Source organism: Callospermophilus lateralis, chromosome 4 (assembly GCF_048772815.1).
Source record: "Callospermophilus lateralis isolate mCalLat2 chromosome 4, mCalLat2.hap1, whole genome shotgun sequence".
Classification (NCBI taxonomy): domain Eukaryota; kingdom Metazoa; phylum Chordata; class Mammalia; order Rodentia; family Sciuridae; genus Callospermophilus; species Callospermophilus lateralis.
In genome coordinates, this window is record NC_135308.1 from 122,832,706 (window position 1) to 122,858,784 (window position 26,079).

Below are 26,079 nucleotides of genomic sequence, written 5' to 3' on the forward strand. Positions count from 1 at the left end.
GACTTGGGTTGACATTTCAGTAACTCACTTTTTAAAAAATTGTATTTGTTTTGTTTGTTTTTAGAGTATGATGTTTGCCATGCTTTAGTGTTTTAGTACTTCTTTATTTTTCCAGAGCTTCTCCTAGTTTCTGATAGTTATAATCTATAGATAAGTTTCCTGGTCCAGGATTTGAATTATATAAAGTACTCAAGGTCTCCTGTGTGGTTTCCTTACTGATTTGAGGCTTTGATAAATTTGACAAGACCAAGGAAGAGGATTGAAGTTATGAAATTTATTAAGGCAATATTGCTGACTCTAATCAATTCAAAAACACTTCTGTTTTGTATCTTTTATATGTCAAACATTGTACTAGTGGGAAATGTAAAGATTAGTAAGACACTTTAGATATCAGTTTACTTTCTTGACTTTATTCTTAAAGAATTGTGGGTATTTCACATTGTAATCACTTCCTGTCTTTGGTATATCTTCATTATATCTGTACTCCAGGGTGATCATTTCCTTTTCTTTATATGTACCACTTTTTTGCTTATTAGGGAGCTTAGTGAAGATTATGTACTCAATTTAAGTGACTTCTATCAGTTTTTACTAATCTCATCTGTAAAAAGTAATCTTGTTTACAATAGGACCATCATCTCCTCTTTTTTTTTTTTTTTAAGAGAGAGAGAGAGAGAGAATTTTAATATTTATTTTTTAGTTTTTGGCAGACAAAACATCTTTGTATGTGGTGCTGAGGATCGAACCCGGGCCGCGCACGCATGCCAGGCGAGCGCACTACCTCTTGAGCCACATCCCCAGCCCTCATCTCCTCTTCTAGGATTCCAACTGTGGAATTCCATCTACTTTCCTGGAGTCTAGAGTAGGTACCTGACACGTGATTAGCAAAGTAATGCTGTAAGCTTGACTGGACAGGCAGTATCCTGACAGTTTGGCAAATGAGAAAACTAGGACTTAGATTAAATTTCCAAGGCCCCATAAATAGAAACTGTGTGCCCCCTCTTTTTTTTTAAGTCAAGCATACTACCTTTTTTTGTATGCGTGTGTTACTAGAGGTTGAGCCTAGGGGCACTCTACCACAAAACTATATCCCCAGCCCTATTTATTTTTAATATTGAGACAGAGTTTCACTAAATTGCCCACCCCCCCCTTCCCCGCAGGCCTTAAATTTGTAATTCTCCTGCCTCATCCTCCCAAGTGGCTGGGATTACAAGTGCAGTCACCACACCTAGCATTTTTTTTTTTTTTTTTTAGGACTCCTTAACCTTCTTAGCAAAACTTATCATTTAGGTCTAAGAACTGGTTTTGTGTTTTGCATCATAGTTCCTAGACTAGAAATCTTAGTGTCCTTGTTTGTAAGATTATTATTATCTGGAAGCTACATCACTATTGATTTAGCAGATTCATTACAATGTCTTTATATAGTATAATAATTGAGGTTTTTTATCCCTTTATTATTTTATCACCTACATGTAGTTTTTATCTTTTTTTTTTTTTTTTTTTTTTTAAAGAAAAGACTTTTCCTGAATTGTGGAAACAAAATTCCCAATGTGTACATATCCCATATCCGTGCCATTTTCTGCTTTGTGCTTTAAGCAGCTCCTTAGAAGTGACTATTGGACTTTGCATTTGAAAGTCTTTAATTGGCACTAAATTGATCATAATATTTCTTTTTAGAAACCAAGAAGAGGAAATTTAGAAATATTCTTAGTTTTCTGATAACTAATTTTTATTGTCTTTTGCAGAGGGCTAATTTTAAAATTGTCTGCCTGAATCCTGTCTTCTGGAAATGGTCATAGATACTTATATCTGCAACATTGTTAGTGACTAACAAGAATAATGCAACTAGGTATATGCATAGCAAGTGCAGGAGATAAAAGTAGGAAGATGTTTGTCTATAATTCCATTACTGTGTTGTTTGCAACAAATTCCTCATGTTTATAAAATGATGCTTTAGAATTTTGCTTTGCTAGTAGTTAGTAAGCATAGTAAATGACTAGTTATCAAAGAACCAAAAAAAAATTTTTTTTTAATCAAATAAGTTATTTTAAAAGACCTTTCATTTGTCATATGTAATTTGTTCCTGTTGTTTTTTTTTTCTATACTCTTTTTTTAAACATTTTTAAAAATTGTCATCCAGTATAATTTCAGAGAAGATTTTGGGTAAATAAACACCAGGTACAAATAACAAATGTCAGCCTGAGCTAATAATAAGAAGATTGTTGATTTTTTAATGTCCCTAAAGTTTGGAAATTGAAATCATTGGGATTCGAAGTAGTGTGCTATTACTCAGGGTTTGGAGGAAAAAGGTAAAAGATGTCTGATTACTTTGATCTTTGTAACTTTGTGCCTACCCTAAGAATATTTTGGGAGGTGAGTTGGTGTCAGAAATACTTACTGTCCAAGTGGAGGACTGCCAGGTTAAGAAACGTGTGTGTGTTCTAGAATAGGGAACTTTGTGCAATGGAAAAAACATTCTGGTGTCAGACTTTCACCCATTGCAGCATGTGGCTGAGTTGTGTGACCTGGGAGAGTCACTGTATTTCTTTGAATCTGAGGTTTAAAACTGAAAAATAAGGGCTAATTATCTACTTCACAAGGTTGTTGCAAACATAATAAAAAAGTCCAAAAAAAAAAAGCTTGGGACATGGTCTGTATATTTTTTTCCCTCCTCTCTATAGTCCTTTGAATCTTTCTTTTTAAAAATATTTTTTTTAGTTATGGATGGACACAGTATCTTTATTTTCTTAATTACTTTTATGTGGTGCTGAGTATCAAATCCAGTGCTTCATGGGTGCTAGGCAAGCACTATACCACTGAGCCTCAACCCCAGCCCTCCTTAGAGTCTTTTGAGACCTCCTTAGAATCTTTTTGAGTTGCTGCTATTTAACGTTATTCTCCTCTTCCCCTTTTTGATGAGGGAGAATTCACTGATATGTACCTAGGCATTTGTAAGTTCCTCAGAAGTGTGGAAATTTTTTTTTTTTTTTTATGGGGGTGGGGGGCTGGGGATTGAACTCAGGAGCCCTTGACCACTGAGCCACTTCCCCAGCCCTATTTTGTATTTTATTTAGAGATGAAGTCTCACTGAGTTGCTTAGTGCCTCTCTTTAATTGCTGAGGCTGGCTTTGAACTTGCCATCCTCCTGCCTCCGCCTTCTGAGTGGCTGGGGTTACAGGCATAAACGGCCTGGAAACTGTTTTTTTTTTTTTTTTTTTTAATGTGTAAATATCTCCAGTTTTCTTGTGAGTACATTCTGGCTTTCCTAAGATTCTTATGTCCGTGATCACTTTTCCCCTTTCATCTTTACTACAGTAAAACAGAATTAAGAATCACTGCCCCAGAGTAAGTATAACCACAAATGGTATTTTAGTAGTCTGACCAAATTAAGTGTGTGCCTTATGGAACTGATGGGGATGGGAGGACAGATTTCAGCCTTCTGACATTGGCTTCTAATTTGATTTTACATTAAACTTTTCAGATTTACTCTCAAGTATAATTGATTTTTTTTAAAAAAACCTGTTTTCTCTTAAAGAAATAATAAAATATTTAAAAACTTGGGATGTATATAAAATGAGATCCATTTATATTACAGAAAGAATCTTTTTGGGAAATTGGGACTAAGAGTGGGGAAGTTTTTCAACCTGAAGTAAAAAAAGATTTAGTAGGGTTCCCCTCCCCTGCTTACTTGGGATTTAATCCCAGGCCTCACTCACTGAGCTATATCCCCCTGTATCTCCAGCCCTGGTTATTTTTAGTTTGAGGCAGTATCTCACTGATTTGCTCGGGCTGGCCTCAAATTTGCAGTCCTTCTGTTTTATCCTGCCAAGTAACAAACCAAATTATTTTAGCTCAAATATGTGATATACTAATAGAGCATATTATCCAAGGATCAACCAGGAATGGTGGCATACCCCTGTAATCCCCGCTACTCAGGACCCTGTCTCAAAAATAAAAAGGTATAGGGATAAAGTTCAATGGTAGAATGCCTTGGGTTTGATCTCCAGTCTGGAAAAACAACAACAAAAAATAGTTTCCAAGGAAGGTTTTAGAACATCTGTTAAATAAATTCAGTTATACAATAGCATTATTTGAGGTCTATTATGGGAAAAGATGCTGTGGCTTCCACTCCTTCACTAGAGAAATGTGTGTTCAGCTATCAGTCTGGGAGATACCATAGCATAGTGGTTATGAGTTGCATCTGGATTTCAAATCCTACTGTGTTACTGTGTGACCTTTGGCAAGATACCATAATTGCCTCAGCTTCCTCATCTATAATATTTGAAGAATAATTATATCTGACTCACAGGGCATTAGAATTAAATGACATACTTGAAAATACATACTTGAAAAGCTCTTAGACCACTGCTCATTTCATTATAAGCACTGTGAAAGAGTTAAATAAAAATATGTAATCTAGTTAACAGAATGCTTATCCCTATAAAAGGGTAACTTAGTAGTATGAGACAGTATATACTGTGTATTACAAGATTAAGTTCCCTTTAATTTTTCAGATTAGTGTTCAATTTGGATTTTATGCATAGAGTAAGAAAACTTAAAAATCTAAGGAAGAAGAGTATAGATCAAGAACTGGATTTGAAGAGGTGAAGTTCAGATAGAGAATAAATAATAATCAAATTAGAGGGGGATTTTATGAACAAACAGAATTAGAAGGAATATAAATAGGCTATAGAAGTTGGAGAGGAAGTAGAGAATATTGGAAGCTATCTTAGGAAGATAAGTGTGGACAAAATTATTGTAGACGTCTTTTGGTACAAAGATAAGGCTTTGAGATTTGTATATGTGGATTCTCCATCATTCACAAAGGAGAAGCTTATAGATTACTTTTAAATGTTAGTAGTAGCAGTAATGTCTGTAGTGGTTCACTGTAGGGAGGTTATTTCATTGTTTTTGACTCTTTGCCTTCTTACAGACTATGCTGTGATGAGCATCTTTTTCATAAAATTATGATTCCTAAGCAGATACTTAATACTATACTTTAAGCTCTCATGGGAGGGTGATTATAAGTTTCAGAAAGGATGGTTAAAGAGAAATAAGGGGGATTTACCAGCTCTAGTCACTTCCTTTTGCCAAGAAACCCCATAGTAGTCATCACAAAAGGTCATTATGGTATTAGCTGCCAGCAGGGAGTTTTTCAAGCATACTTAATAAAAATGATAACCTGTGAGGGAACTCTTCTATGAGTAATAAAAATACACATACACACACACACCCGTATATATATAGCGAATATGTAAATACAGAACCTTTTTGACTAATATTGATATACAATAAGTAAACTACCAAACATTTCTTATATCTTAGAAATCTCTTAGATTTTTTCATCCTATTATTTAAGGAAGTCAATATCAAATTAAATGCTCTAGTAAAAAAATTGTCCCACATTTAGAGGGGAAAAACTAAGCAAAGTACTATATATTGTGTGTGTGTGTGAGGGGGGAATGAATCCCCCTACTCCTGCCAGGTATTCTGTCACTGACCTACATCTCTATCTTTTCTTTGTATTTTTAATAATTTTTGTTCATAAAACAAGATTTCTTTTTCTTAGATAGGAATGTAAGTAAGTATTTTTCTGTCTTTAATAAAAATAATGTCTGGTTATAAAATAAAAATTCAAGGATTACTTTTTCTCTCAGATAACTTAAGATTCACCTTGAATGATTCATCTATATTTTTTGGATAAGTAGCATTATTTTACATGAAAAGCTGTTTAATGTATTTCTCTTTTCTTAGGCATCTTTCTTAACAAAGAAGTTAAATATTGGTGGGAAAAGAGTAAACCTTGCCATATGGGTAAGTTAACCTTTTCATCTGTATTGAGTGGTATCTGCCTGTTTTTAATACTTTGATAACTAATTTGTGGAATACTGATTTTTTTTTCCCTAGGAATAGGAATTTGAATTTCTCTATTTTTTTGAAGTTAACTGAAACTTAGGCAATTTTGTTTATGATTTTAAAAATTCCTAAAATCTGGTTAAGAATTATATTTAAATATTCATGTCATATTGACCCTAGCTACAGAAGGATCAACTCAGGATTCTACTTCAGAGAGTGGATAGGGTGGGTGGGATTGGCTTCCCTAGCCCTCTCACTGGTGAAGGGTAGGACAAGGATAATATAGTAGCATCTCTGTAAGCAGATGGTCCTGGTGCATACTCGCTTTTATTTATTTTCTCTATGGGGGAATCTGAATTTAGGGCAGGATCTAATGTAGCGTTGGCCATTTTGACCCTCTAACATCTGCTTGGTTTTTTAGTAAGGTTGCTGAGAAGAATTGGGAGAGGGAATTGACCTTTGTTTAACAGTAAAACATTTCATGTTAACCTAATTTTTTCTTTCTTTCTTTCTTTTTTCTTTTTTTTTTTTTGGTAACCTGTTTCTTTTAATAGTGTTTTGGGAATTATCTGTGACTTTATGCTTTTTTTTCGTTGATCAGAAGTTCACTGAAGTTGCAAAAGCAGACATGCAGACATTTTTTCTTCTGGTTTAATAAACGTTTGTTGCTTTATTTAGGATACAGCAGGTCAAGAGAGATTCCATGCATTGGGTCCAATTTACTACAGAGATTCAAATGGAGCAATTTTAGTTTATGATATAACAGATGAAGATTCTTTTCAAAAGGTATGCTGTTTACTTTTGAGTAGATGATTTAATGAGAAGAACGATGATTTTTCGAGTTTCCATTTACAGTTAGTATGCAGTTTGCATAAAAGGTGACTACTTGTTTTTACTGAAATGTTTAATTTTTATTAATTCATATTAGAGTAATTAATCATTTATTGCATGGCTTTCTCAAAGGGAAATAATTAAAGTTAAGCTTCAGAAAAACACAGGGGCTTTGTTTCTCCCTTTAAAAAAAAAATCTCATTTATTTGATTCTGTAGATATTGAGCACCTGAAAACTTGGTGTAGCTCTGTGGGCTCCCTTTTTGTGAAGAGAGAAAAGGAAGAGCAAAATCCAGTTTAAGCTCTTTCTCCTCAGTAAATATTCTGGAGGGTACAGGGTAAATTTTGAAAGGACAATATAAGTAATGTTTGTTTATTTAAAATTCCTTCGTTTTTTTAAAAAAACTCCTCTTCAAACTTGCACTCTAAATGTAAGATTTTTAAAGTTGTTTGGGATCAAAAATGATTTACCATTAAGCTTACCCTCTGAATTCTCATGGCAATCAGGATTAGTTATTTATTTGACCTTCCTTCCTAAAGCCTTTTTTGGAATAAATTTGTCAGCAATGTATAATGAAAGGGGATAATTTCCAAGGCAAAAGCTTTTCTTGCCTTGAGTTACAGGTTTATTCTTGTTAAAATTTCTTGCCTTTTTAGTTTAGTTTTGCTCTTTTTTTTTCCAGTAAAATCTAATGGAGCAGATAGATATACTAGTTAGCTCTTGGATTATTAATAACATAGTAAAGCAGTCCAAAGAGTAGGGAAATGAAATAGTATGTATCTTGCTGATTTAATGATTTTTGAAAGTTATTTTGGGGCTGCTGTTTGCTGTTTATTATCCCTTCCTGGATTTTTGCATAAAAATAAATGGTTTAAGTATTTTGTTGATTAAAAGAAAGTCTAGAGTTTTGGATTGAAAAGTGCCAGTTACTTATTAACACATAATAAGAACCCTAAAACTTCATGGCTTAAAAAAGGATTTATTATTTCTCATGATTCTGTGGGTTACTAGGTAGATCTTGTGCTTTGTCTGGCATATTGTTCCACCTAGTTACTCTTTTCTCCACATGCTTTCTCAACATTCTTTTTTTTTTTCTATTGTTGTTATTGTTGTTTTTGGTGTGGGGGGAGGGAGTATCTGGGGATCAAACTCAGGGTTGCTATACATATAAGAGATAAATCTCTAGCCCTGGTTCCCCTTGAATTTGAACTTGTATTTCCCCTGCTGCTATTCGCCACCCACGTTGCTGGGATTACATGCATGTGCCACCGTGCCCAGCTATCATTCTGTATTCTTGCTTAAGCTTTGTGTATGATAACTGGATTTCAAGAGTGCAAACATAGAAACTGCCCAGTCTTATAACATTAAGTCTGAAACTGGCACAATATTACTTCTGTCACTTCTCTTAGTCAAAGCAAGTTACAAGTCCATCTGAAATTCTTAGGGTGGGGAACTTCACTACCTGTTGATAGAAGGCTAGGTGAAGCTATAACCAACTTTAATTCACCTCAGAATGTACAAGGAGGCCTGTGGAACAGAATATAATTGGAGGCGAATAACAAATTACTTTGTGTGTTTTATTTTTATGGTACTAGGGATCGAGCCCAGAGTTACGTCACTAAACTATTTATACCCAACCCTTATTTATTTATTTATTTATTTGATAAATATCTCACTTTTGATGCTCTTGCCTCAGCCTTCCAACTAGCTGGGGTTATATTGATTGAATACTGGATTGATTGATTGTGGTGCTGGAGATCAAACTGAGGGCCTTGCACATGCTAGACAAGTGCTCCATCACTGAGCTGTATCCCCAGCTTAATAACAAACTTTATAAAATTTGATTAGATTAATAGGTTGTAGAGTACAGGGAGTAAAGTAATATGTAATTGGATTCTGGTCTGTTTCTCTTGGGATGATGAGGATATATAGATAGATAGATAGATAGATAGATATAGATATCTCTCTCTCTCTCTCTCTCTCTCTCTATATATATATATATATATATATATATATATATATATATTTTTTTTTTTTTTTACCAGTTTTGTCATTTTTTTTTCTTATGTGAAATTGACTAAATGCTTTGAAATCTTTATGTATTTGTGAACCAAACAAAATATGGGGCTGCACTGAGAAAACTGGTTTAGCCCTTAATAAAGATAAGGCAGTGATAATTAATTACCTTTGGTTTTTATAAGGATTTGGGGTTGCTAAAGATAGTTCCTGTGTTCTTGCAAGGAGTGTGGAGCTGTTATATTTGTACTGTAGGACCAATGTACAGTAAGTGCTTATCATATATCTAATGTAGTTTTTGTAATTTATAGATGTGTATATATATATATTTTTAAGGAAGGTGTGATTTGACTGCATACAGATTAAATTTTGTTACAAGAAAAGAAAGCAGATGTCCCAAGTTTGTTCTTTATCTTGTTCTTTTATTATAATCCTGTTACTTTGTTATTATATTATAAGCACGTATTCAGAAGATTGATTTTCTTAATTCTAGTTTACTCCCAGCTGCATCTGCTGCTATGATTTGCTTCATATATAGTGGAGAATCAGTTTATTACTAGAGTTGTCTTATACCAGTGGTTCTTTACCAAGGGATGACAATGTCTGGAAACATTTTTTGGTTGTCAAGCTGGAGGATACTGTTGGCTTCTGGTGAGCAGAAGCAAGGGGATGCTATTAAATTATCACACATTATACAGGGTAGTCCTTCACAATAAAGAATGATCTGAGCCAAAAAAAAAAGAAAATATCAGTAGTGGCAAGGTAAAAATATGTATATGGGCTTTTCACACATTAAATGATGAAAATATATTTTGCCATATTCTCTTTTTTGGTGCCCATATACATTTTTTTTTTCTCTTTAAATGTATGATAGAGAAGTTCTTAGACCCTCTGTTTAGGAACCAATGACCGTACTAAAGACTATTTTATAAAGCCCACATTGACTATAGACATTTATTATCATTTATTATAGACATTTATTGATATGCTTTGGTAAATAACTTTGTTTGGATCTATCAAAAATTTATAAAAATCTGTAATCAGAGGTGCATCTGTAGATACATACATATTTAGAGAGAGAGAGAAATCTTTTCATTTTATGTGTTTTGCAGTATAATCTGATAAGAGGAAGCTGTTAGACATTTTGTGGTATTTTGCCAATGTTGAGTATTTAGGTGATATTATAGTACTAATGCTAATAGGATTTGTTTTAATATTTGTTCTTTTTATACACAGGTAAAAAACTGGGTCAAAGAATTACGGAAAATGTTGGGAAATGAAATCTGTTTATGTATAGTTGGTAAGCTTCATTACTTTAAAAAATCCTTTGTTTTCTTAATGTTTTAGTAAAAAAGTAATTCTTTTTAAAAGTGACATGAGAAAGAAATAATTATAGTATTTTAGTATTAAATATTTTAGAATAACTTAGTATTTGGAGGTGATTTTACAAGAGGTACAAATCCTATACTTCAGGGAACACCTTAGGGAACAGATTGGATGCTAACCTTTTAAGGCTTCAGGTTCTCCAGTCTTGCTTTATTTAGTTTAGCCTTTGCTGTTTTTCACTATAAGATTTTGTTTAAAAAAAAAAGTTTAGGAAGTATTTTAAATAAGATTAAAGGGGCGGGGGCTGGGGTTGTGGCTTAGCAGTAGAGCACTCACCTGGTACGTGCAAGGCCCTGGGTTCGATCCTTAGCACTACATAAAAATAAATAATAAAATAAAATAAAATTATATTAAAAAAAGAGAGATTAAAGGGGCTGGAGTTGCAGCTCAGTTTTAGAGTGCTTGCCTAGCATGCATGAGGCATTGGTTTTGTTCATCAGCACCACATTAAAAAAAAATAAAGATATTGTGTCCACCTATAACTAAAAATAAATAAATAAATAAGATTAAAGCCAATTACTTAAGTCAGTATTCTTGTTTTATACATTTAACTATATACATTTTTGAAACAAGGACAAATTTGATTGCAAAGATGCAGTAGATAGATTATGATCCTGGGGTGGAGAAATTTTGTTAGTGGGTAAAATAAGAAGACTTCTAGAGCTCAGTCTTAGACTTCTAGAATTTTTCTTTGGTTCCCTTTATCTTCAGATGATTATTTCTATGATATATTTGTCACACAATAAAAGTATACTAGGAACTATCCTCTGTACTCAACAGACATTATCTCATACAATCCTGTAACCCTACAAGGGCTTTATAGAAGAAGCTGAGTATTGGACATACATACTTGCCCAATGTCAGGCAGGTATCAGAGATGGGATTTGAATTGAATTCATTTTGACTTGTGTTCTTATGCTATTAATCCTTAAGATGTGTATTGTCAGTCTGTTTTCTCCTTTTCCATGTGGCTGATAATAGCAAGAATGAATTTAGAGAAATCTGAGTAGTTTTAGTGGAGGATGAAGGTGGTATTTAGGTAAATGAAGAAATGGTCAGTGTGGGAAAATCTTGCTTTTAGCCATAAGAATTATTTTTTTTTAACTTGAATGTATATTTCTTGCATCTTGTCACCACCAGATTGGCAACTTTACAATCTCATATCAGGGCACAAATTGGGTGATGTGAGGTGGGGTGAGAAGTCGAAGAGATACTTTTGTCCTGCCTTTTAGTCTAAATATTAAGTGGTTGACTAGACAGCAGTGATATTTCGGACTGAAACACTAGAGTAACAAACTACATAATGTTTGACACCAAAGTTGCAGTTAGTCATTATGAGGTTTGTGTGTCTTTGTGTGGTATATGGAATTTATCAAGAGTAGAAAAGACCACAGTTTGTAAATGATTGAACATTTTCTTTTGGAGGATTATGTCATCTCTCTAAAAAGAAAGAAATTATTAACACATATACATAAGAAAGAGGAGCCTCAAGAGCTTGTTACTTAACCAAGGTCCCTCACAAAAGTAACATTAAAACAAACAAACAAACAAAAAACCTGGCTTAAATAAGCTCATGAATAGTTCATTTAAATTGTATTTTCTTAATGTTCATATTATAAGAAGGTTTGGAAGGACTAATGTGACATATAAAAAGTTCTCACTCCCTGCTACTGACAAGTATGTCATGGAATTTTAATTAGAATTCAGAGTTAGAACAAAGCTCATTTACTATTGTTCCCAAACTCAGCTACCATATGTGGTGCTGAGGATTAAATCTAGTGCCCCACATGTGCGAGGCAAGCACTGTACCATTGATCTACAATCCAAATCCCTGAAGAAGTTTTTTTAAAAAGATAAAAATTCTTTTGAGTGGCTTCTTTGAATCAAATTCTGTACTATAATTGTGATTTAACCTATATGTACTATTCGATATTTGGGAACAGTTTATCTGATCTGACCCAGTGCAAGAATCTCATTTAGATCATCATGTTACTCTTGTATGAGGATTTGTGGTAACACTGTGTTTTTATCAGAAAGGTTACTTTTTAAAATAAACGAATTTTGTTAGTTAAAAACTGATAATACTCCCTATAATCTTTACTTACTGATTTTGTGTGTGTGTGTGTCGGGGATAACCTGAGAGTGAACCCAAGGGCACTTAACCACTAAGCCACAGCCCCAGCTCAGTGGTATTTTATTTAGAGACAGGGTCTCTCTAAGTTGCTTAGGGCCTCTTTAAGTTGCTGAGGCTGGTTTTGGTGATCCTCCTGCCTCAGCCTCCCAAGCTAGTGGGATTACAGGCATGTGGTGCCACTGCAGCTGGCTTACTGTTTTAAGTGTACTTTTCATTGAAATATAATGTGTATTAAAAAAAGTGTATACATCTTCAGTAACAACATAATTTTCACAAAATGAAAATTTTATTGTGTAAAGTATGAAAACCCCACTGACACGTCTTTCTTACCCCAGCACTATTATAGTTACCTTTTCTTCACTGCCCTTCACCCTATACCACTACCCTGACCTTTTGCTACATAAAGTAGTTTTGTTTTGAATTTATATAAATGGAATCATATGAAGTCTTGTGTCTGACTTCTTCGGCTTTACATTATGTTTACAAGATTCTTCTGTGGTGTTGCACATAGTTGTAGTTGATTTTTATTATCTTCTTTGTTATCTACTGCTTTATGAATATTCCACAGTGTATCCGTTTTACATTACTTCTTACCTCTTGATTTTTATTTTGTTCTCTGTGGTAGTTCAGTGTTTATTCTGTCTTCTGTTTTATTACATTTATAAATGGTAATAGTACTTCACAGTACTTTATTGAAGATTTTATAATTATTTAGAAAATGCTTGGCATAGAAATAGATATCTGACAAATATTCTTTTCCCTTTGCATAAGTCAGAACTTCAAACATTTGAAGCCTACTTGAATTATTTGCATGAAGTCTTTAAATTCTTCAGATCCTTAATTTTTTTTCATTTGGCTTACCTTCTAGACTTCCTAATCATCATGATCATTTCACATGTCTCCTACACCTGAAAGAAAAACTAGAATCCAGATGTTAAGTTGATGTATTCTTTTAGGGTCCTTTCCCCTTTCTTTTGGTACTGGGAGCTGAACCCAGGAGTCTTTACTACTGAGTCCCTTTTATTATTTTGAAACAGGATATAAGTTGCCCTTGAACTTGCTATCTCTTGTGGTAGCCATCCAAATTGCTGGGATTACAGGTGTCTACCACCATTGCCCAGGCTAGCCCAGAACTCCCGGGCTCAAATTATCCTCTCTTAGCCTCTGGGGTCGCTGGGACTACAGTGCTTGCCACCACACTCAGTTTCTCTCTTTTAATACTTATGCTGTCCTATCAAGATTTGTTAAGATAGCATGAAGTTTTTAACAGCCATGTCAACTTATTGTCTCTTTTACGTAGATAATAGTATTGTTCAGTCAGGCTTTTCCAGCTTGTTCTTATGTAATTTAGTTATTTAAATCTATAGGTATTTCAAATTGTCATACATATTTGAACCTTGGATTTACAGTCAATTCATTTCTTCATGCATAAACTGAATACTTAACCGTCTAGAGTCTTCTTTAAGGCACTCGATAACCATGTGTTAATAATCAGTTATGGAGAACCCCGTACTTCACTAGCTGAGACCTTTTCCTGTAGACTGTTCCTCATTCATTGAATGGCAGTCTTGGCTGTGATTGTTCTATTTAAACTAGTATTCTGCATCAGACTTGTCTTTAACACTTGTGTATTTATTAAGTAAATATTATTAATCATGACTACCATTTATTGAGTGTCGTGAACTATATGAACTACATGGTATTTCATTTAGTCCTTCTAACAAAACTTCAGGAAGATGATTTCCATTTTATGGATGGATTAATGGGCTTAGAGAGCTTTGTACTTCACAAAAACATGTATCAGGATAGACCTGGGAGTTTTAACGCGGGTCTGTGTGTTACTTCAGGCCCATATCCTTAAACAACACTGTTGTTTGCTATATCAGGTTTTGGGCCTAGTATAGTTAATACATAAAATAGGTATGGTGCTTATCCTTTCAAAGCTTATTGTAAAGGAAGTGAGAAAAAAACAAGTTACCATTGTATATTATGATTTCTGCTATGAAAAGAGAAGTGCAGAATGGAGTCTTGTAAGATCACAAAAGCAAACCTGTCTAGATTTAGGGAAGTAAGGGGAGATTTTCTAGAGCACAAATGGTTAAACTAAGTTAGCTAAATGCAGCTAGTAGGATGGTGATAAAAAGTGTGTTACCTGTCATGGAGTTTAATTCTCTATTGATTTTTCGTGATTATTGATCACTCACTGTGATGAATGTGGCTGATATTAATAACAAACTCTTTATTGAACAGATACTATATGCTAGGGATTTTTACCTAATTAACCCCTCAAGGTTTGCTAGCTATATTTGTACATTGTGAAATTAAGAGAGGTTAAGTAATTTACCCAGGATTTTAGTGCTATGAAATAAACTGTGATTGAAAAATGTTTTATTTTATTTAAAAGTTGTGTGTCTTTTACTAGGAATTGAATTCAGGGATGCTCTATCACTGAGGTAGATCCCCAACCTTTTTTATTATTTAGTTTGAGACAGGGTCTCACTAAATTGCCCAGGCTGGCCTCAAATTTGTGATTCCTTTTGCATCACTGGGATTATAGGCATGTGCCACTAAACCCAGCTGGAAAAAGTGTCTTCCATTATGCCTCACATATCCAGACTAAACAAAATATAATTCTAATTCTTTATCACTAATTAGGCCATCTCCCCTTAGCAATGAGCTTATTTCTTCTTTCTTTTTTTTTTTTGGAGTATTGGGGATCAAACCCTGGACTTTGCATATGCTAAGAAATAAGCAAGTGCTTTACCACATTCTTAATTCAGATATGTATTTTTTAAGATAATTAAACAGTGGCTTTCTCCTTTCCTCAGTCCACTTACAAAAAAATTAATAAAATCTTTATCGTATACTTTCCAAATAGATTTTGATAAAGTAGATGCTTACTGTGCTGGTTGCCCTTGTTTTCAGGTGCCTTAAGCCTTTCAAAAATCCATGTAGCGAAGCTGGGGTTGTAGCTCAGTGGTAGAGCGCTTGCCTAGCACGTGTGAGGCACTGGGTTCAATCCTCAGCACCACATAAAAATAAATAAAATAAAGATATTGTGTCCATCTACAACTACAATTTTTTAAAAAAATCCATGCAGCTGCAGAGTAGTATCAAATCAAATAGGAGCTTCAGAACCTTACTTCCTTAGCTGTCTTGCTTTTGAAAAAAGAAATTACAAAGGGTTTTGAACTTTGGAAAGAAATCAGTCACTAACGAGTCAGTTTCCTGTTTCATTTTCTGTGCCAACAATCCATTGTGATCACTGATTGTTCTAAGAAGTAGTAGTTATCTAGTAGAGAGATTTAAATTTTTTATTTAAATAATTAAGTCATTAAAATATCTATGATAGTTAATAAAGGTCTGATTTATTAAAATTCATCAAAATTTTGAATAGTATTACATGATAAAACAATTAGTAATTTCCCACAATGTTCATTTGAAACAGTAAGGTGATTGATTACCTTCTTTCTCTGACTTCATTCTTTTTTAGGTGTTGATGATTCTGGTGGAATTTTTAAAACAAAGCATTAAAAACCTAAGAAAAAAAAATGTTTATAGGGTTTTAGTTGGTTGGACCAAAAGTTTTCTTACTATTAGGGGACTAAATTGTTTAACCTTTTTAAAGGTACAATCTTGTGCCTATTAGAGCCACTTGCCACCAGATGGTGCTTTTTGCATTCTTTATAGAATAAAATAACTTGTTTTCCCTCTAGTTACTGTCAAATATACTGGCTACAGTATTTAGCAGATTAAAAATTTTATTGACAAATTATAACATAGGAAATCAGAATTAATGTAGAACTTCTTACTAAGGTAGACAGGTAACTGTTCAAAGTAGGAAAAAATTGATTACTGACTTCCGTGGTGCTCACTTATCTTTATTGTTTTGTCTGCTTCTCTCCTTCTCATCCTTAGGCTATAATGGCAAATAGTTTCTTGTAGCTACCAGCAATTAGTGTTCGATTGTTTGAGATTCTCAATATACAGAACTGCTGGATTTAAACTTTTCAGTGCTAAATATTATATCTTTCGTCAGGTGCTTACTTGAATACTTTATCTAAAACTTCTCTAAAATTTTCTTCTCAACTCTATAAGGTCCCAAGGGGAAAAAATGACCTTGATTATAAAATTTCTTTTTTTTTTTTCTCCCTAGAATTCATAATAGAAGAAAAAAAATATTTGAAGTGTTTTTCCTTAAGTCTTCCTTAAGTCTTTTTCCCTATTCTTAACTGTTGCTTCAGTTACCTTTAGCACTCTGTGTGTCTGGCCAACTCACCTTAACTTTTGTCCTGTATTTAGTAAGAACTCTGCAATTTACAGTATCTTTATTTTTGTTCTGGTGACTTTTTAGCATAATCTTGGTTTAGTGCTATTGTTTAAAGAGAGCTAAATTTATTTCTTTTCAGCAATTTAAATCTGCATGATATGCATATATTAAGTTCTAATAAGTCACTAAAATAATATAGTTTTTGTCTCTGTGATGGTAAAGTTCTTAAAAATCCATACATTTTAAGTTTTACTTTAACTCATTTATATTATCTAGGAAACCAGAATCTGTTAGGACCCAAGAAGTTAGCTGAATATATTTTAGTAAACAGAAAGATAGCCATACTTAATTATTGACTGGCTGTAAGTTGATTGGGGAACATAGAAAATTTTTTCCTCTTTAGACATTAATGTTTTGCTAAAAATTGTAAGTTTTCCCCTACATTCCCTGGGGAGTCTTAATCCCTGGTATATCTACATCAAAGAATAATGCATATCTCCTTGAAAAGTAGTTTTCTTTGACACAGTCTAAAAATTTAGGGATATGCATTGATCCATTTGAGGGAAGATCATTTGTTCATCTTGACAATTGTGAACAGCTCTCATATGATAGGGATTAACTTTATAGTTTTAAGACATTTAGAGGTCTGATAGGGATTTGTATTATTTTTTTCAGGTAATTAAGATGGCAGTTGTACATTTAGAATTGGCTTAATTTTATTATAGAAATGAATCAATGTTAAGATTAGTATTTACTTTTTTCTAATTAGGTAATAAAATAGACTTGGAAAAGGAGAGACATGTTTCTATTCAAGAGGCAGAATCGTAAGTATCTGGTACCTCTACCTGCACACCCCCACCCCACCTTGTTACTCCCCAGAAGTCTTCCTCTTTGTATAGTATATATTACCATTTAGATGTTATTCAAATCTCTTAAGATTTTAAACTATTGAATTCAGTGAAACATGTTTATGTTGGTAGTTTCTAGAGTTTTGACAATATTTTAAAATATTCTGCTTTCAGTTCCCATTTTGATTTCGTTAAAAAATAAAAGAATTATGTTAAAAAATTACCATGTTCAAATAGGCAGTGAATCACAAACGCTTAAGAATTTGAGTTTCAAATTAATCTATAAAAATTTTAAGTCTTATTATTTGTGTTATTTAAAATTTGGTTCCATGTACAGAGAGGTTAAACGACTAATTTTAATTTTACTACACTTGGGTAAATTAATAAGTCATTATTATGTTTTGCTGCTGTAAAAATTTTTTAATGTTTTACATCAATTGCTGATGTTATTTTTTTTTTTTAAGGTATGCAGAATCTGTAGGAGCAAAACATTATCATACTTCAGCCAAACAAAACAAAGGAATTGAGGAACTCTTTCTTGACCTTTGTAAAAGTAGGTATATTCAGATTTAGTGTGCCTAAAAATGGCTCTTTTTAAAGCATTGGTAGTGTTTCTAAAGTGATATTTTGACAGTTTTCATTAATGTCCACGTAGATGATTTGTTGCATCTACCTGTACTACTGTTTGTTTATTTAACTTATTTTTCAGAAAATTTTAAATATCTTACTTTAGCTGTGTTTTAAATAGTAATTAGCACACATGGAATGATATGAATGGTATGTGCTAAATGCATAAAAATATATGCATAAGCATTATGCAGATTAAAACACCTATAAGAGCTGTAACAGTCTGTTGTAGTGGGTGTATTTAGATTCTGATTTGACAAACTAGTGAAAAACATTTGTGAAACAATTAGGAATATATGACACTTGATGGATACTTGGTGATTTAAGATGTAATCATCAGTTTTTTAGTGTGATTATAGTGGTGTAATTAAACTTTTAAAAAGTTCTTTGAGGTGCATATCAAAATAATTCACGAATAAAATTGTTTCTAGGCTTTGACTTAAAATAATGATACAGATCTTTAGGTATGGACAAAATCAGGTGATAAGATTTCATTATGCTATTTTTTTTTCTACTTTTACCTATGTTGAAATTTTCCATATAAAAATTGTTTAAAATAAGTTTTTTAAAAATATGTAACCTGCACGGGAAATACATTTTTAAAAAATATGTAACCTGCAAGTTATTTTCTTATATTGCCAGTAGAATGCGTATCATATTTAGGAAAACCCTGGTCTATGCAATAAGAGATTGAAATGACTTTGGCAAATTGTATTTCTTAAATTTATGGACCTCAGACTCTTGAGAAATTTGATGAAACTGTCTGTGTTTGTGTCTGTCTGTCTGTCTGTCTGTCTCTCTCTCTCTCTCAAAATGCATACCTTTATAAACTTTGAAGTAAATTTCAGTTTTATGAAACCCTGAAGTCATTCATAATTTTTCTGGAATAGTGATTATCTAAATGAGATATTCTTATCAGCAGCATCACTTGAGAATGTGTTAGAAATGCAAATTCTTCGACTCTGCCCCAAACCCTACAGAATCATAATCTCTGGAGATGACAACAAGTCTTCATTGTAATGACCCCCTGCCCCATGATTCTGATGCACACTGAAATGTGCAATCCTTCACATGAATCAGTTGAGGATCTTGTTAAAATATGTAATTTGATGTTGCAGATTTGCCCTGGCTTGAAGTTCTCATTTCTATAGGCACCCAAGTGGTGATGATGCTAGTCCTCACACCAGACTTGTAGTAAAAGGCTCTAGATCCTAATGGGTAACCAATGTGATAAATCTCACACCTTCATAATTTTTTGAGTATTCTCCATATGTTAACTTAGAAATCATGAAACCACATAAGTACTAATGTATGTTATACAGTTTAAAGTGTACCTAAAGATAGAAATTTTGAAAGGTTGAAAAAAATAAGAAATAGATTTCATAATTTTCCTTATTTCATTTAATTGGATTATCCCATACACCTTAATTTGGAAGCCATTCTTTACGAGCAGTCTCTGAACCCAAATGTTAGAATCTTCATCTTATTTCAGGGACTCCCTATTTTTTCTCTCATTTTGTCAGTTATGTATTTTGCAAATATTTTCTGCTAGTCTGTCTTGAATTTTATTTTTGTCTCTTAAGAGCAAAAGGCTTTTATTTTGTTTTGTGTGGTCCTAGGGATTGAACCCACGGGCATTTTGCCACTGAGCTGTATCCCTAGTCTCCCCTGCTCTCTTATTTTAAAATTCTGAGACAGGGTCTCACTGTGTTGCCCAGGTTCCTGCCTTAGCCTCTCAAGTAGCTGGATTACAGGTGTGTATCACTGTGCCTGGCTTAAAAGTTTTAAAATTTCATTGAGATTGAGTTTATCAATTTTTTTTTAATGATTTTTTGGGTCTTATTTGAAAATCTAAGCCAGAATCACAGAATTTTTCTCCTACAAAGATTTTTATCCTATGTTTTTTCCTAGATTTTTTGCTTTTATATAATTGTGTTTAGGTAACTTTTCCTGATTTTTGCATATGGTGTTGAAGTATGGGTTAAAGTTTATTTTTTACATATACTTGTTTGGTTCTGGTACCATTTCTTGAAAATATTATTCTTTCACCATTGAATAGCCTTGGCAAATGCTTCAGAAATCAAGTAACTATGTATGTGGGGGTCTTTTTTTTTGACTTTATTTTCTGTTTCATTTATCTGTTTCTTATTTCATGAAGCAGAAACTGTCTTAGTATATCTGTATCAGTGAGTCCTCCAACTGTTCTTGTAAGCTCCTTCATCTTAAACTCTTATTCATTCAAATATCATTCACTTAAATTATTGAAGAATAAATCCTTCACCCTAAATATCACTTGTACTAGGAATAACTTGAACTTTGACATATCACTGATATGTCAAAGGTTGTATGTTTGGAAGATTGTAAGGATTATACTTTTACAGTTATTTTCTCAAAGCCAAAAAAAAAAAATTTTTTTTTTTTTCTATTGCTGTCACTGTGGCCAATATACCACTGGTTATATCGATGCTCGCTACTGAAACTAGTTCTTGAAACTTGTGTAAAGCTATTATAGTGAGCTAAGTGTTCATTATATTTAATTTCCTTGTTGATTAAAAATCAGAAATAGCTCTCATAGTGGTATACTGAAATTATAGAAAGAGGAAACTCAAAGATTGTAGAATTAATAATTTTTGCTCTTTCCCTATCTTAGGGATGATAGAAACGGCACAGGTGGATGAGAGGGCAAAAGGCAATGGCTCCAGTCAACCAGGAGCTGCAAGGCGAGGTGTACAGATTATTGATGATGAGCCTCAAGCCCAGAGCAGTGGTGGAGGATGCTGTTCTTCTGGATAACCATTCAAGCCTAAGAAATTAAAAAACAAAACAAAACTGTGGATCATTGCCCTCAACATGAAGACTGCCATATTCCAAGTCACATTATTTTACCAATGGAGTTATAGAATTAACAGTATTTTAAATTACATTTATAACACTGCAGAGACCTTAAGTGCTAAACTTAGTGGAGTTTGTGACCAGAGAATTGGCATTTTCTACAAATGTTAACAAAGCAATTACCAATGGCCTTTTTACATATTTTTTTCTTTAATGAGGAATAATATGCATGTAGAAAAGACCTACTTAAAGGCTTCATTTATATTCTTTTAAATCAGATCTTTATTTAATAACTTATATATGTTGTTGGAATGATATACATTTTTGCAGCCCTTTGTATTTTGTGGTAGTTTGAATTGTATCACTTCTAAACAGCAAACTGTTTTTGTTTTTGTTTTTGATTAGCAGATACCTGAAGTACTATTTTTGCAGGGTTTGCACAGGCCCCTAACTGTCTACTACTTTGATATAATCTATATACATCCTGTATGCTGAGCTGGTAAAATATGTTGTAAATTACATATTAAATATTTTATCTGCTTTTACAAGCGCAAGGTGCAAAAATATCTACAGTAGTCTCATTGATCACCGTAAAGTCAATTAACATTTGGTGATAATGCCTAAGCTTTTTGACTGATACAAAGATCATCGCTCCCTTTCACTTTTGTCTTAACTTAAAAGTGGCGTGTTTAAATTTTCACACATATTTTACTTGAATTATTGCTGTTGTCACATTTTTTGCCTTTCTAAGTCCATCTGATGACTGAACAGCAGCATTTGCCTTTTGGTTTGGATTTTGGGTTTGTTTTAAGAGTTTTTTTTTGTGTGTGCGTACGAGAGAGAGAGAGAGAGAGAGAGAGAGAGAGAGTGTGTGTGTGTGTATCAGTGTATGTTGTTGGTTTTTTAATAAAAAGAGATGACTTCTGCTGATTTTTGCTTTACAATGGTTACCTTAGAAGAATTTGAGTGGAGCATGCTGAGTTTCACTTCTGCAACAGCTTTAGATTTCTTAGGCTTTATATAAGCTGGGTTCACTGGCATGAGAAAAGAGGAAGCGGTCCCAGATTGTAACCACTCACGAAGACTCATTCATATAGCATGTTAGTGGTATTTATGCTCCTGAGGCAGCACTTGTGAGCAAGTCTGTTTGTTCATTGCTTGTCAGAGATGAACACAGAACATTCTGTTCATTTTATAAGAACTATCCTGAGCTTCTGTAGAGGGAAGCATTTCATGTAATGCAGTTATAGCAGACACTGGAAAGATTTATTATAAAATTATATTCTTGTATACTTTGTAAATTAGTCCCTCATTAGACTGCTTTCTTTTAGCATAGGACTGAACTTAAATTTGTTAATTTTAATAGAATCAGGTGCTGCTCACAGAAGGAACACAGATTGTAGAAATTAACATGAATTGTTCTTGTTCTAATATATATATATTTTTCCATTTCTGTCATGCTTGGAAAACTAGTAAATGTTATGTCTAAGTTAAAATGGAATGGTCCCTGGATTTACTTATAAGAAGCAGAGTATACAATAAAGCTGTTAGCATGAGCCATTAAGAGGATATATGGGGTTATAGTTACTGAAGAAGTACTATCATATTTTTAAGTTAATAGCTTAACCTTCTCAAATGGGTTAAAAGTTGAATGACTTGACACCTTGATATTGTGATGTTAGAATTTTATCGTAGTATTAAATGTTCTCTAAGCCCTCACTTAACATTCTTTATTGTCCTTGCCAAACTCAGCATACTGACCTCTTATGTTATGTGTTTGAGGATGGTGGGAGTGGGAAGAGTTGGAGATAAGCTAAAATTGTCTCCTTTTATGGGATGATTATGCTCTGTATAATCTCTTGGTTTCCTGTGAAGTCAGTGTTTATTCAGGGATGGAAGAGGCAGTGGGAATCTTGAGTCTCCCATGAAAGTTATGTTTTTTCCCTTTTGGCTCTTTTAGAGGGAGTAAAGAAAGTTTTGCTGTTCCTACTTTTAAGATGATAAATAAGCTTTTCTCATTGGAGTGAAATGTGTTTTGTAAACTAGAGGTGAAATTCAGCTTTATTCCAAAAGTTAGTTTTAAAACCTGATAATTGGACAACTGTACTTCCATTTTTTACCCTCTTTATTATTAAATTCCAGATTGGAATAATAAATGGGAATTTAAATTAAATTTATTATTAAATTTATCTAGTTGCCAAATTATTGGTAGGGCATAACTATTTTCCATAATTTTTTCCCTTACCTTTCCATGATTTTTGTGTATTTTTCTTAACCTCAAGTATTTTGCCCGCCCCTCTCCCCCTGTGTGTGTCTGTCTCCCCCCTCCCCCGCCCCCCCCAAACTTGTAATTCAGGTTAATTTAATAGCAACAATAGATAGTAGGTTATTTCTGTTGCTTTGAATCTCAAAAGGTCTTTAAGGTAGGTATAGGGTGAAGGAGTGATGAAATTGGATCAGTCAGCTGCAGTATGTATAAAAGGAAAGAAAAAGAGAGGATAAACCCCAAGCTAGGAATTTTTTGATACTTTCTTCATTTCTATGTATCTTTTACGTTCCTGTCCTAATAATTGTGCTATTAGGAAGAAAACACAAATTATGATGTTGTATGTTAAAAAATATAAGTAGGTAGAACAAATATATTTTGAACTAATAAGTTGAAAAATTGGTTTTAGGATAGTCATTAAAAATTCTCGAGTGCTTAATATTATGTTAAAAGTATATAATCGTTTCTGTAATGATAGTGGGTATTCTGCTTCTTGTTTTGCTTTCTGATTACAGGGGAAGGTTATTTTTAAAAATGTATATTGCAACAATTTGGGATAACATTAACCTGAAAAGAACAAAACATTATGTTATTGCATGAAATACGAATGTTTGAATTTGTTTTGTCTGGAGTATCTCCTGAGACTACCTAAAGATATGCTTTTTTTTTTTTATAACTAATAGAAGTTATTAATGGGGTTCTTTTTCTTTGGCATTAATTAAAGAATGATATTTTCATCTTTAAGTTTCTAGTAATAGAAAGTAAAATTGAGGAAATGGGAAAAGAAGGTAGTGAAGAATGGAATGGAAATCAAGTAGATACTAAACTCTACAACCTGACATTTTTAAAATCACTTTGAAAAATACATTGCTTTTCTCAAATAGTTTCTAAATAATGCAAGAGAGTCATTGTGCCAAATATTTGAAGGATTTTTAAAAGGTAGATTATGATACTGTGTTTCTTTTAACGTATAATTTGCAGTTTTCTGTAATATAAGTGCTATTGGGAGTCTAGATCATTGCTCGTCTCTGTTATCTCCATATAATATAATTTGCCCATAATATAAATTACCTCTAGAGGTAGTTTGTTCTGTGCTTTTAACATTCAGATTTTATCTTCTGTTCATTATTTGAACTTTTCATGGTTTTCTTTGTAGATAAAGTGTGACAAGGAATACATAATTTGTGATCTTTTATTATGTTGGGATCTTTTGGTAGAGGGTGTAGACAGTAGTGGCCAACAGGAGCAACTGAAGATAAAGGACTGAGTAGATCCTTAAGTACTCCTTTTTAAATTACAAAATGCATTACCTAGATTTTAATAAAAAGCAGGAATTGTTGGATTACATATACTTGATTTCATCATAGGCATTGATTTCACTCGCTGTTCTGTTATTTTTAATCACCTGTGACAGTAGTATATTTGGTACTGTGGATGAAAATTCATACCATAATATGTCTTGACTTTGATGGCCTTTCTCTCTTCAAGAAAACAAATTAATTACAATTTTGAGCAAAATTTTCCTAATTGTGTTTTAGTGTTATATATAATAGAACAAATTAGAAATTCTTTTAAGAGTTTCCAATTTGAAGCAGAAATACTTCTCTTCTAAACAGTAGCACATTAATTTGGTACACTTCTTAGTGCTGCTTATACTATCCAAGATTTATGTCTCATCTCTTTTCTGAAAAGCTTTTATGCTTTTTGAGTGTAACTCTTTACTGCAACATTAGTAAATATGGCAAGTTAATGTTACTCGCTGTACCCAGTAAAACTTATTCTTAAAGCATCTTGTCCTCTTTAGAAGGTTTACACATATGCATCTCATGAAAACAACAAGTCGAGATGGGGGTTGCCTTCTTAAATGGCCTTAATTCCCAATATACCAGTTTTTATTCTTGATTTTGATATTTCCTATCAAATATCTACTGATTATCAAGTGCTTAAGAAAAAGCAAATAATTTACTTAAATGAAACATGATGAAAAAAAAAAAGATGAAGGATAACAAGAATTAAAATACAATAATGTTGAAGAAAGACCACAATTGTATTTGCTAAACTGTTTGTTATCTTTGGCAGTTTAGGGAAACCATATGTAGTACTTCCTAGAAATATAGGAGTTCCTTTTTTTTTTTTTTGTATTTATTATGTAAGAATACATTCTAGGAAAAAATTAAAAAGAGATGTTGTCAACATGTCCCTTTATGCCCCCTTCCAAATGATAACTATTGCTCTCTTGTATATGCTCCTCAATCACCTTTTCACTAAACATTTATATACATACATGTTTCCTTATAGAAATACATAGTCTTGTGGGTTTTAGTTTTGTTTCTTATTATATTCATGTTTTGCAACTTTTACCAACATGTCCAGAAGCTCTTGGTTCAGTAAATACCTGCTTTTTCCTTTTCTTCTGTGTCTCTTGGGATATGTTTTTGTTTTGTCATGTTTTTTTTTTCCTTTTAATAGCTTCGTACTTTGCATGAAGCCTTCCCAAAAGGAATGTGGTCAATTAGGTGGATCTCATTGGCATCATAGAGTAATTTTAACCAGAATTGGGTTATCTCGTAATCTTGTGAATCAGGAAACTGGAAAGTTATCTGCTAACAACTAATTTGAAGTTTATTACTTTGAGCCTGTGGTCCCCTTGCCCTCCAAATAAAATAAAACTTAGGCACCAACTTTAGCAGATTTTTTACACATTTTTGTACAGCTCTGAGTAGTTAACTTTTGTAACATTGGACTTCATGCTACCCCAAATTAAAACTTCTTTGTGTGTTCCTTTAATATAAAGTAAGAAGCAAAAGTCCTTTTTAGATCTCTCTTTACCAATCACCCCACATCGGTTCTTAGAGGTAATTATTGTCAACAGTTTGCCTTAGGTTTGTGTGTCTCATAAAATTTTAGAATTTTTCAGTTTCCCAAGTAACACTTCTCCCCTGTGTTAAATCTCATCCTCAGTTGATCCACTTACCAACAAACTAGAATCGCACTTAAAAAAAATTTTTTTAGTTG

General features: G+C 33.0%; 1 protein-coding gene across 1 annotated transcript in view; it reads left to right on the forward strand.

Annotated features, from left to right (window-relative positions):
* Rab21 (RAB21, member RAS oncogene family) overlaps positions 1-25,474 on the forward strand; it is a 31,980-nt gene extending 6,506 nt beyond the window's left edge. The window contains exons 2-7 of the mRNA XM_076854881.1: positions 5,752-5,811; positions 6,532-6,639; positions 9,938-10,001; positions 17,261-17,315; positions 17,804-17,892; positions 20,617-25,474. Coding sequence (XP_076710996.1) covers positions 5,752-5,811; positions 6,532-6,639; positions 9,938-10,001; positions 17,261-17,315; positions 17,804-17,892; positions 20,617-20,759 — 519 coding nt within the window. The 3' untranslated portion in view covers positions 20,760-25,474. The remainder of the gene's footprint in view (positions 1-5,751; positions 5,812-6,531; positions 6,640-9,937; positions 10,002-17,260; positions 17,316-17,803; positions 17,893-20,616) is intronic.
* The last annotated feature ends 605 nt before the right edge of the window (positions 25,475-26,079 follow it).